The sequence below is a fragment of the Anneissia japonica genome, unplaced genomic scaffold, assembly GCF_011630105.1.
Source record: "Anneissia japonica isolate Jap-2015-1 unplaced genomic scaffold, ASM1163010v1 scaffold426_len1935630_cov189, whole genome shotgun sequence".
In the NCBI taxonomy this organism is placed as follows: domain Eukaryota; kingdom Metazoa; phylum Echinodermata; class Crinoidea; order Comatulida; family Comatulidae; genus Anneissia; species Anneissia japonica.
Genome location: NW_022713172.1, coordinates 50,218 through 62,393, shown reverse-complemented (window position 1 = coordinate 62,393; position 12,176 = coordinate 50,218). Strand labels below are relative to the sequence as shown.

Below are 12,176 nucleotides of genomic sequence, written 5' to 3'. Positions count from 1 at the left end.
TTAGTTATATATATATTAGGCCTAAGATTAAGATTTTATAAGGGTATCTCTACGGTAAAATATAGTACAGTACATTGTTTATTTCTGACTGATTTATGTTAGGCTTACCTATACGTACCAAAACATTTGTGCCCTGTCGTCGTTGAATAAGATTAATGGCGGTGTCCCATCTCCAAGGCGATATTCGGCCAAGATTGACAGTAACTTGGGTTTGCCTTATGCTATTAATTTGGCTTTAGTTTGTTTTACAAGGGTGATGCTATGCTATAGAACGATTTCTCTTTAGAATGTTTAGATAATAATTACGTAATTTAAAATTAATGGCAAGAGAGAAATCACAGGACCACACGTGTCTACCCTAATGAGCAATAATTACGGCCCTGAATTACCCCATTCAGTCGTCATTGTATCATTTGTTACCTCTGTTGATGGTTTGTGTTGCACGGTGATAGCTTCCTTGGATTGTTGAATGATAGAACACTTTGTGACCATTTCAACGTAGTAATTACCCCATGATTGCACATTGTAAATGTACAGACAAATCTGATTCGACGTAGTTGTCGTTGATATCTAGCTGCTGTTCTTAATCTTTCCCACATAATGTGAGGTCTGCTTCATACCACGGAGACATAACAATATCGGCCTACTATACAAGAAAAACTTTTATATTCAGCCTATTTGTTTAATAAGTGCCATAAATATCATTCTTAATTGAGGGAATGCTCTGTGTCACATTTCTTCTCTAGCGAAGTTAAATAATTATCTGCCTTGGCAAGAAATTCGCCAAAATTTAGTGGCAAATCGTGTCCCAGCATTTCCCCGAGCCGAAAGATAAGTTAGTTAATGCGACCCGGAGAGGGCGTTTTCACTATAGGCACGTCACGTACAAACTGTGCATACTTTATATATTTTTAGACAAATAATTAACCAATAAGTTGATGTTAACTTAATTTATTGGAGCATATTTCAAAGAGATAATGCCTACACTTTTTAGATAGATCGTGCTACTGTCAGGCATAGCCTGAATAGGCCCACCTGTAATATCGCCTAGTCACTGATATGATATCTGGGCGTTTATTAACTCACAGGTATGCCTACTATTGCTTAAATGAAGAATAAAGTATGATTTTATTGACCTCAGCGCGAGATAAATTTAACACGTAAATTTCGCACTATGCACGATTCATTTATGCTCTGGTTATAGAGACACGCAGATAAAGCGAAATTTCCCGAGGACACGGATACAAGCACTGTAGGCCTTTCAATGCAACACATCATTATTATAGTTACAGTATTGATTTTGATAATATTGGTATTGTAAACGTTATTGTTCTTGTTTATTTGGTCATACAGTAGTAATAGGGAAGGGGAGGGATGGACTTAACGCAACCCCATACTTTTCTAGATTTGTAAGCATGTAACCAGTAGTCGCACACAGGGCTGGACTATAACTTAAAGGGGATTAGGCCTTATTGTTCTAATAAGGAGAAGTTGACAGATAACAGCCTATTAGTGACAAAGAATGTTGCAAAACCCATGACTACGTTCCCGTACGTTTACTACTATATGATTCATAGGTCTTTCTCCATCAGCACCAGCATTGTCTTTGCAATAATTATCTTCAAATCTAACATATTATCTAAAAACCTCTTAAAATATAAACTGTCAACCTACACTTTTCTAGATGATGTGTCGTAATCTAGTACGTAAGACCGCATATATAAACTGTTTTTTAGGGGTTTTTTTTTTTTATAAGGACCAGTAATATTTTCCCAGGCTCAGTGTTTTTATTTTTTGGTCTATTCAGGTTCAAAATGTTCTTATTTTGTTCTTATTTTTACACTCTTTTCAAACATAGAACATTATTATTGTACAGTACCGTAGCATATTACTGTATGGCATTATTATAGAGGGCATTCACCTACTGCACGTAAGGTACATTACCGTATAAGACTTGTTGGATTTTCTATTCTTTTAAAAATAAAAACCTCCTTTGAAATTTTACCTTAGCCTTAGTTTGTTCTTATTTTGTTTTTAATTTTTATGCAATTTCAGCCTCAGTGTTCTTATCAAATGTGTTCTTATAAAAAAAAATGTAGCTGCAGGACTAATCAAAAGATAAAAGCCCATGAGTAACAAAGAATGTCTTGCAAAACCCATGCGTTCCTGTATATATAATAGCTTTAGTCCTGTCTCTTATACACATCTAGATGCTAAATTTGATGTACTATTTCTTGCTCTTGCTCTAATTTTAATGTTACAATATGCATCTTATAAGTGTCTGTTACCGTATCGTACTGTATTTATATGTATATTTTACTTGTAATATTGGACAAAACGTTATCTTATCGTATCTTATAAATAATTTTATAGGCCTTTTAACCTAAACCTTTGGTAGGTCTCCATTGGGATAAGTGCTCATTGCATGCGATTTAAAATTGAATTAAATTCAGATCTCTTGTTAAGTATGGAATTATCAATATTTCTAAATATGAACCTAATATGATTCGAAGTTATGGTGCCACAGTAGGGGACTGTGCGGTAATTTTACCCAGGAATAAGGTGTCACCTTGTGTCATCGATGAATTCAATTAAATATTTTCCACCTTGAATACACTCATCTTCAGTCAATTTATCTCATCAATTCTTTCCATTGCACTCTATTTTTTTACAATTAATAATAATGGCTATCAATTTGTTTACTATCATAGACAAAAAAAAAGTTCTTCACGTACTCGGTAAACTACGAAAGGTTAGTAGACGCACTCTACTCACACGCTAACTTCTCAGTTTCATTAGTACTGTCATTAATAATTGGTCTACGACAATCCCTAAATTATGGTGCTTGTATACTCAAACAACGTGTCATTGCGGATAAATCACAGCACAAACATACACAACGAGGAACCATATGAACTTGCTCAACGCTTTAAAGGGAACTCTCCGAACGTAACGATCATTGTATTCTCAACTTTCTGCTATGCCTTATACCGGCTTAATATCAAAACGGGTTTTGTTTTAAGTAACTGTTTACTCTAGTACTACTTGAAAATAGTATATTTTATTGACCTTTTATGACTGACAAAAAGAAATAATCTTTAAATTAAAGATATTCCTAATGAAAGCAATCTCAGTATATTGGAAAACATTTAGGCCATATTATTGATTTTTTTTTGCATTCATTCAGTGTGTGAATTTCTCGTTTCCTAATATTCCTTTAATAATAATAATAATAGTGCTGACCAGCGACGAAATTGAAGAGGAAGCTCCTAAAGAACAAAATGTGAGAGACAAAAGAAAAAAAATAAATTTAATAAGAGTATTCGGACCTGCCCTATGTCGTGGTTCGGTCGATGTTGTGGACCTCTATTTTGTAAACGTCCCTTCCTGTGCCTCATCCACAACTGGGTAGGCTACTACGACCTTCGACACCCCTCCCCCAATTAAGCAGATACGGGCTGCTAGTACTACGACGTTCGACACTTCCGATTAAGTCATAATAAGTGTTGCTACTATTAACTAGCTACGACCATACCCCGTTTATTTATTGTCGTGTTTATATCAGTCTGATGTAACTAGCTTGCGTGCGACTGGTCTTAAAATGTTTATTCTTCGTTGGCGGAAAGTTTTGCTGCCCCTCTAACTGCGGTGTTTTTTAATTCCCCCGTGGTCGATTTACGATCTAGAATGTCGTGGTTTACTGACCAAGGTGTAAGAGTTCAGAAGGTGAAGCCAATGAATGTCCTAACTCGCATAAATCTCGACGGAACATCGTACGTTTAAAGTCGGCATTTTACAAACAAAACACGAAACGATTAAACATGACTGTGGAAGGATAGTAAAAAATGTATTGATTAAGATTGAATTTTAACGAGTGTAATATAAATATTTCTCTTTTGTCTCTGTAAAAGCTATTAGGCAAGCGATATATATATAAACTTGTAAAGGCTTCTCTGTCCGATATATCAAATAATTCACCAGATAAAACACCATTCATGTGTTTAAATTAACTATTTTGTTTTGGATCAATTATTTTTGTAGGTGCGAAACGGCTACGGTGGCTTTGAAGTGTTTCTGACGAATGATGACGGCATGGTACGTAGATGCAACTGGGTCCGGTTCTTGCAGTCAACTTCAAGGCGACAGGATGCAAATATTATTGGATCCAAAGTCAAAGGTAAAATCGTTTTACAATCAACGAATACGTGCGCGCAATTATCACTAGGCCTACACGTCATATTTAATAGACGATGAGAATGATTATACCTCCATAGATATTGTACCTTTTACGGTACCCAGGTGGTCTAACCTTATTGAATTTTCGGGAGTGTCAATCAAATTTAACAACTGACCAATCAGAACATTACGCGCTTGTCCCGCAAACACGTGTCACACAACCCACGTGTGTACATACGTTTACGCCGTCAGTGGATAGTCCGAACGCACGTTTTTGGCAAACATGTGGGGTACCTTAGCAACAATTGGTATCCATTCGCGTTTGATGGTTTTTGGTGATATTTCTCTATTACTCGAAGCTTTCTCTGGAATTACTAGTACAGTGTACTTCTAGTCGAGGTTCGAATAACTAGGTCATAAAACTCACTTCTATATCACACCCAATGCTAAAGGTATACTGACCTACATATATTATATAGGCCTATGTCTTGTGATTTACTCTTGATAATTGTTGATTATTGTTACATTTTGTGATTTTGTAGGAAAACCAGTGTTTCGAGTTTCGAAGACAATAACCCCTTGTAGTGAGTTAATCGCCTTCTTCGAATCCACTGACTTTAGTATTGAAAGTTTATTAAGACCGGATAAACCCACAGATCAGCTGTATATATCTACAGGTAAACCATATATTGTTATCACGATCCTGTGCTTTTCGGATTTCGTGGTTGTCAATTATCAACCCTAGGAAATACAGTGATATATTAAGTCGTAATACCATAGTACCTCCTTGATAATATTAACATACATACCATAAAAATACTGAAATTCAATGAGATATTGGATAATAGCTTAAAGGTCTTTAAGCCAGGCTACGAAGGAGTGACATTTTTTTTAAATTTTGTACAGTTGTACAACCGATTTTTTTTTTTTTTTTTTTTTTTTTTTTTTTTTTTTTTTTTTCATATTTGAAGAAAGTCGGGAACGGTTAATGAGATACAGATTTTTGAATATTTAAACATTGGGGGAAAAGGTGGGAAAAAAGAGTTGTTACGCCCCTTTCCCCCCAGATTTAAATATTCAAAAATCTGTATCTCATTGACCGTTTCCGAGTTTTTCTTCAACCGTGCTTTGTGTGTCTTAGAAAAATCGATGTACAACATATAAAAAAAATTTCCTCCGCCAATCCTGACTTTAAGGTTAAGTTTATATCTGTGATAAGGCTATTATTACTGAGGCTTACTTAAACCATGGAGGAAATATATTATTTCCTCCATGCTTAAACGTGGAACTTTAAGGGAACAAATAATAACAAAAGAATAGAACGAATCACGATTATACTATAAACGTATTGAGTTACTATTTTTAATATCAACTAAAATAGAATACCATACTATATAGAACTATACTGATCTATAAAATATGTGGATTAGGTAGATAAAGAAACATACCGGAGGACGGGTATGTATAATAGAAGATTAATTTTATTATGCCTAATTGTAATTATGGTTGTGATTTTACTCGACAGAGCCAAGCGTGCCATATTTTCCCAGCTCGTGTATGTTTGCCAATAACTTGTGTTCAGACTTTCCGCCAACAAAACCAAAGAAACCCAGCAAGAAGCCGATGCTACCTTGTCATGTTTGCAGCAAAACATTCGATCGGCCGTCACTCTTGAGGCGACACATGCGAACTCATACAGGTAACTTACTACTGGCTAGGCTTGAACGTAAACATCAGGCAGCATTAAGACCTACTCTTGTTTTTGAAAGATTTTTTATTTCAGATCCTCCTGTCATCTTCATAAATTGTTATTTTTATTTTCATTGCATCATCATTATCAATTTTCAATATTATGTGCGGTTGATCTTTTAACTTTAGGTTCATAGTTCGTTCCCCCAGGGGACAATTTCACTGTTCCCTGGTTCCCCCACTCCAAACAATTATCCTCAAAGTCGTCGTCATCATCGTCATCATTATCATCATCAACATCATCATCATCATCATCATCATCATCATCATCATCCTGGCTTTATATCATCGTAACCAGGACTTTTATTACTGTTCATGAATAGCTTGTAAGCATTTTTCTATTATGATTAAAAACGTCATGCTGACTAAAATGGGTCAATCACTAATACCAGACAGTTGATGGATGAGAAGGAACTTATTAATTTACCCTTTAGAAATCTAAAATCGTTTTGAATAAATTACATTTTAGAGAAAAAAAATAGTAGCTGTCTCTTATCCACATCTAGATGTGTATAAGAGACAGGTTCCCTGGTTCCCCCACTCCAAACAATTATCCTCAAAGTCGTCGTCATCATCGTCATCATTATCATCATCAACATCATCATCATCATCATCATCATCATCATCATCATCATCACCACCATTATCATCATGATAATCCTCATCATCATTATTACTATTTAAAGTTATTGATTTTTTAATTGATATTGTTGTTATAATAATAATAATAATAATAATAATAATAATAATAATTATTATTATTATTATTATTATTATTATTATTATTATTATTATTATTATTATTGTTATCAGTATTAGGATATCGTTACCACATATTCATTGACATCATCATGGCCATTATGGCATCCGTAATACTAATATTAATCATCATATCAATTAATCATCACAATATATTCCTCGTTTTCAACCCAACACTGAGTGAGGGTGAATTTTACTACTGTAGTATATTTTTAATATATTAATGTATATTTTTTCTAATTATGCCTATACAAGCATTTGTTAAGAATTGTTAATGCTATGCTAACAATATCAGCTTTTATTACAGTTTTAAATAATCCTAAATTACACTAATAATATTTATGTTTAATAATATTTTGCTTACCTCTCCAGGTGAAAAACCACACGTGTGTGATGTTTGTTTCAAAGCATTCAGTACATCGAGTTCGCTGAACACTCATCGTCGAATTCATTCCGGTGAGAAACCACATGTTTGTAACGTTTGCAACAAGCGATTTACCGCAAGTTCCAACCTCTACTACCATAAAATGACGCACAGAAAGGTAAGCAATATATGTTGTTGGGGTTTATTTTAAAACCGGGCACTTACTATGCCCGACGGTCGTCGGCCGACTCGATTTTATGGAGAACGCCACACACGGGCACGCAATTGATTGTTTTTATTGATGATATGTTCAGATTGCCATCGACGATCAGTAGTCGGCGTCGCGCGACAGGGAGCCACTAGTGGCGGAATCAAGGGGTGGGGGTGGGGAACCATCCGGCTACCCTCCCCCCATTCCCCTAAATTGTTCAAAATTTTAAAGGAATTTAGAAATAAAGAAAATTCTACTCAAATTTTGAGTCTAAGAGTGCCATTTCCGGCCTCTAGAGGTGCCATAATCATGAATTTTCTTCCCTCAGCCCAACCATGGTAGGGCTGAGGTAGAACAGACCCTCCATCTGTGAACGTCCCTCTCTGGGCCCCCTTTATTTCAAATTCCTGGATCCGCCACTGGGAGCAGAGTTTGATTCGTCGTGCGACCATCGTACGAGTTCGGAGCATTGAGTACTCGGCTTAACAAACACTTTGCCCATGAATATACTTCTTTTGATTTATTTCATTCTATATTGGGACTTGTGAGACGATGATGAGACCAAATACTATATTTTGTTCTAAAACAACAAAAAAAACAAAAAATAAATAAACAAAAAAAAAAACAAGATTGTATTAATTCTATGCCAAGGCCATAATGGAAATACCATCAACAGAATATAGTTTTAATATTGACATTGCTCTTATATAAAAGATGAAGTAAAACTTTGCAAACCGCTCGCCCAATTGTTTACCAAAGATCTTATAATTTAGAGAGGGCGCACTCCATTTGTAGGCAAATTTCTGTTACAGAAGCTTATACACTTTATATAATTCAATATGATATCAATCAATATTATCAATGTAATTTATGTTCAATCTTACAGGAAAAACCTCACAAATGCACCATGTGCTCGAAGTCTTTTCCTACCCCAGGAGACCTGAAGAGCCACATGTACGTACACAATGGATTCTGGCCTTACAAGTGTCGCTTGTGTGAACGGGGATTCAGCAAGTACACCAACCTTAAAAACCACATGATGTTACATACTGGTGCGTGTGAATGCATGCTTCCGTTAACTCTTTCGATTTATATAATAGAAATAATAGGCCTATTATTAATATTAATGAAGATGACGATAATGATGATGATGATGATGAATGACACTAATGATGATGATGATGATTATGATGATGATGATGATGATAATGATGATGATAAAGCTCAGTTTCCATAGGATCGCTCACCCTATCGGCGACAGTTGCCGGGAAGGTTGAACCTTGTTCAACTTTGCCGATTGCGTTGCAGACGAATCAGGGTTCCGTTAACTCTTTCGATTTATATAATAGAAATAATAGGCCTATTATTAATATTAATGAAGATGATGATAATGATGATGATGATGATGAATGACACTAATGATGATGATGATGATTATGATGATGATGATGATGATGATGATGATGATGATGATGATGATGATGATGATGATGATGATGATGATGATGATGATAATGATGATGATGATGATAATGATGATGATAAAGCTCAGTTTCCATAGGATCGCTCACCCTATCGGCGACAGTTGCCGGGAAGGTTGAACCTTGTTCAACTTTGCCGATTGCGTTGCAGACGAATCAGGGTGCATTGCTAGCTGCCCTGACACAGTCAGCAAGGCACCCCGATTCGTCCGCAACGCAATCGGCAAACGCCGATAACGACGATGATGATGATGATGGTGATTGATCACGACGACGATAGAAGTTACAGTCAGTACAAGAAGGAATTACTGTAATACCGAAGCAAAGCCCTAATATAAAAAGGGTATACAGAAACAAGCATAATTATGCTTTTACATTTGTACCCCTAAATAAAATATATACAAAAATGAACACAACAAGCCACGCAACAAACGCAATCAAACACACCAACCTACAACACACAAAAGTGCATCAACATTTAAATGTATTATGTAAAAGAACAGAATGGTAGATGGTGGTGAATAATATAAATATAGTAGATTATTTTAATACATTATAAATAGATGACAACTATAGACAAAATTTAAAGTTTTACTCAGTACTCTTCTATACACATTTATAGAGCGGTGAGTTCTATTTTATGAAGATCGTCGTAGTGATTATTTACACGCACAAATTAAGCCATAACAAACATCTATAAAATGGTTGTAAACTCGTATTTAAATCTTTATTGTTTATTTTTTCAGGTGAGCGACCACATCCTTGTCATCTTTGTAAAAAGAGGTTTGCTTTGGCGTGCAATCTACGAAGTCATCTGAAGACGCATCAAGGTGCGTTTTTATGCAACAATATAGGACGCTAAAGTGTCCGTTTTCATGTACATTTTTAGAAGCTTTTTGCTTTTTTTAATCTGAAACAACTGAAATAATCTTGTGTCGTGCCCGACTGGACCAACCAAATGTTGGACAGTAGTAAACCATTATTGAATATTATACTATTGTTATTATTATTATGCTTGTGATTATTTGCCTATTGTTATGTCTACCGTATTATTTTTTTATTATTTTTGTTATTTTTTTATATATATATATATATTTGTCGAGACCTAGATGGTTGCATGGCCGAGCTGTTAAGGCAGGTGCGCCGCAACCTACATTTATAAATAATATTTATATATTATTATATTAATAATTTATTTAATGTAACCTAATGGTTCTGGTGGTAGAAGTCTCGGATAAGGACTATAAACCGTAGGCCCAGTGTACATAATTTGGCTTGTGTTCTCTTAAAAGTACCGATTACATCTTTCGTGTTGAGAAGGGGGGTACCCCAGTGTACTGGTCCATACAGCTCCTGTTGTGGACAGACGAGAGCAGCTGGCACCTGTTTAGCTCAGACATAAAGATACCATTAGGGGAGAAGCAAGTTACAGTAGGCCTACAAGCTAGTCCAAACCTTGACACGCTTTGAGACTTTTGTATAAAGTGCTTTATAAATCGAACTACATTACATTAAATATATTTAAAGAAATAAATCGAATTCCTTACTCAAATACCGTAAAAGTAATGTTTTCTCTATTGCTGTCGAGCTCCCTGATAAACAAAATCTTTTCAATCAGTCACTTCAGTTTGTTAGACTACTTTTTAGCAAATTTTTCAATATTTCTTCGTTTTCCTTTTGTTTATGTAGGCAACTCTCAGTCATGAAGACGGACTATTTAGAAGACGGACTTCAACAAAACATATCAGAATAACTTCATAGACCATGAACTGCCATCTATCGACATACCTGTACAGACGGTTATACCATACTCATATTATCGACGTGTAAACGAACGTATTGAGCCGCCATCTCTAATAACAAGCTCCCGACCAAGCTATATTTACAAAATTAATATGTGATCTTCAGTATTGCCATTATATATCATCCATAAATAGTATACCCATAAATATTTTGGAGCACACGAATAGAATATTTGCCTTTCTAATTCAGTTTTTTATTGAGGAATCGGTAATATATGATGGTAGGCCTAGTGGTTACATATTTATGCTTACGCAAGACTTGCAATTTCTATTAATTTATTTGGATTTTAACTATGCAACTTGAACGTAGCATTTCGCACACAGACACACACTGTTATTTATAGGTCTTGTTGTCTTTCAGGTATCAGAATCGTCATTCATGTTTTAGTAAAATTCTATACGTTTTTATTTTTTATATTTAAATCGTTATTAACTTTTCTTTCCGTATGCCTTCCTTATCTTTTTCATATCTACATATTTGTTAGTATGGTTTCATGGATTTAGACCTTTAGACCAGATTATAGTTATGATGTTTATCTTTTATTTTGCATCTGTATACTGTATATAAGATTGTGGTTGTGAATATTTTAATTCTTTAATCATTTATTGACGGTTTTTTTTTTATCTCTATAGATGTATGTCCTCTCTTTTTTTAAATTTTTTGAAAAGATATATTAAATTATAACACATAGACTTATATTTTTTATGATTGTCTATTTTATATCGTGAAGTTTCTTATTTCACTCGAGCTCTGTCTTGGTTTAGAATAAGAAATAGAAATAGGCCTAAGCTTATTATTTAAGATCATCGTTTTTAATAAAACTGTAGATATATTCTAAATGGCATGTGTATGTTATATTTGGTAACGTCTCTGCAAACATCACAGTGTGTTTGTGTGGGGGTGTGTGTGTGCGTCTATTTCCCCCTCGAGGGCATAGACACGACCCAATGTGTACCGTAGGCACATGCTCTATGGCATGTGCTGCTGGGGTGGGGGATTCGGGGGCATCCTCACCCAGAAAATTTTGAAATCTACAGGCTGTGAATGATGGTGTTTTTAGCATATAAAAGTTAAGGCTGACACCCTTGCATATGCTGAATATAATTATCAAGATGCTGCTGCTTGATACATTGTGTGTAAATGCAGTACATGACTATCAACTCACAGTGGGGATTCCCCTGCTTCAGCCATCATTCAGATCATTTTGGCCTGAGATAGATCCACAGGCCACAGGCTATAGGTCTAGCAGCTGTATGAGAAAAATATTTGGCCTGGAAAAGGGTGACCCCAGCCGAGGGGGGGGGGAGGGTCGTCCGACCCCCTTCCCCCTCTGGCTACGGGCCTGGACACTATGTTATCGTCTAGCAGTTAACCCAGCGTGTAAATCCGGTGGAGGTGCATGAGTACTGTTACGCAAGGTAGGGGGCGTCCTATTAGAGTACGAGTTCGGAACTCAACCAAAATTGCGTCCGAATCTAGAATATGCGTCACAGAGACCGACACCCTATACGAACGCCTTTTACTGTCTTTTGAAGGAAGCCCTCTAGAGCTTGTTAGTACTTTTTTGAGATACAGGAATAGCAGCGATTGCGTTTAAACGACATGAAACAAAACGTTGTGTGCAGAAGTAAAC

At 35.6% G+C, this 12,176-nt stretch overlaps 1 protein-coding gene across 1 annotated transcript in view; it reads left to right on the top strand.

Moving 5' to 3' along the window:
• Window positions 1-11,367, top strand: part of LOC117108353 (zinc finger protein 271-like) — a 19,745-nt gene extending 8,378 nt beyond the window's left edge. The window contains exons 2-8 of the mRNA XM_033250347.1: window positions 4,042-4,177; window positions 4,719-4,853; window positions 5,702-5,875; window positions 7,057-7,226; window positions 8,146-8,311; window positions 9,487-9,570; window positions 10,430-11,367. Of these exons, the coding sequence (XP_033106238.1) occupies window positions 4,042-4,177; window positions 4,719-4,853; window positions 5,702-5,875; window positions 7,057-7,226; window positions 8,146-8,311; window positions 9,487-9,570; window positions 10,430-10,446 (882 nt within the window). The 3' untranslated portion in view covers window positions 10,447-11,367. The remainder of the gene's footprint in view (window positions 1-4,041; window positions 4,178-4,718; window positions 4,854-5,701; window positions 5,876-7,056; window positions 7,227-8,145; window positions 8,312-9,486; window positions 9,571-10,429) is intronic.
• Window positions 11,368-12,176: the final 809 nt, after the last annotated feature.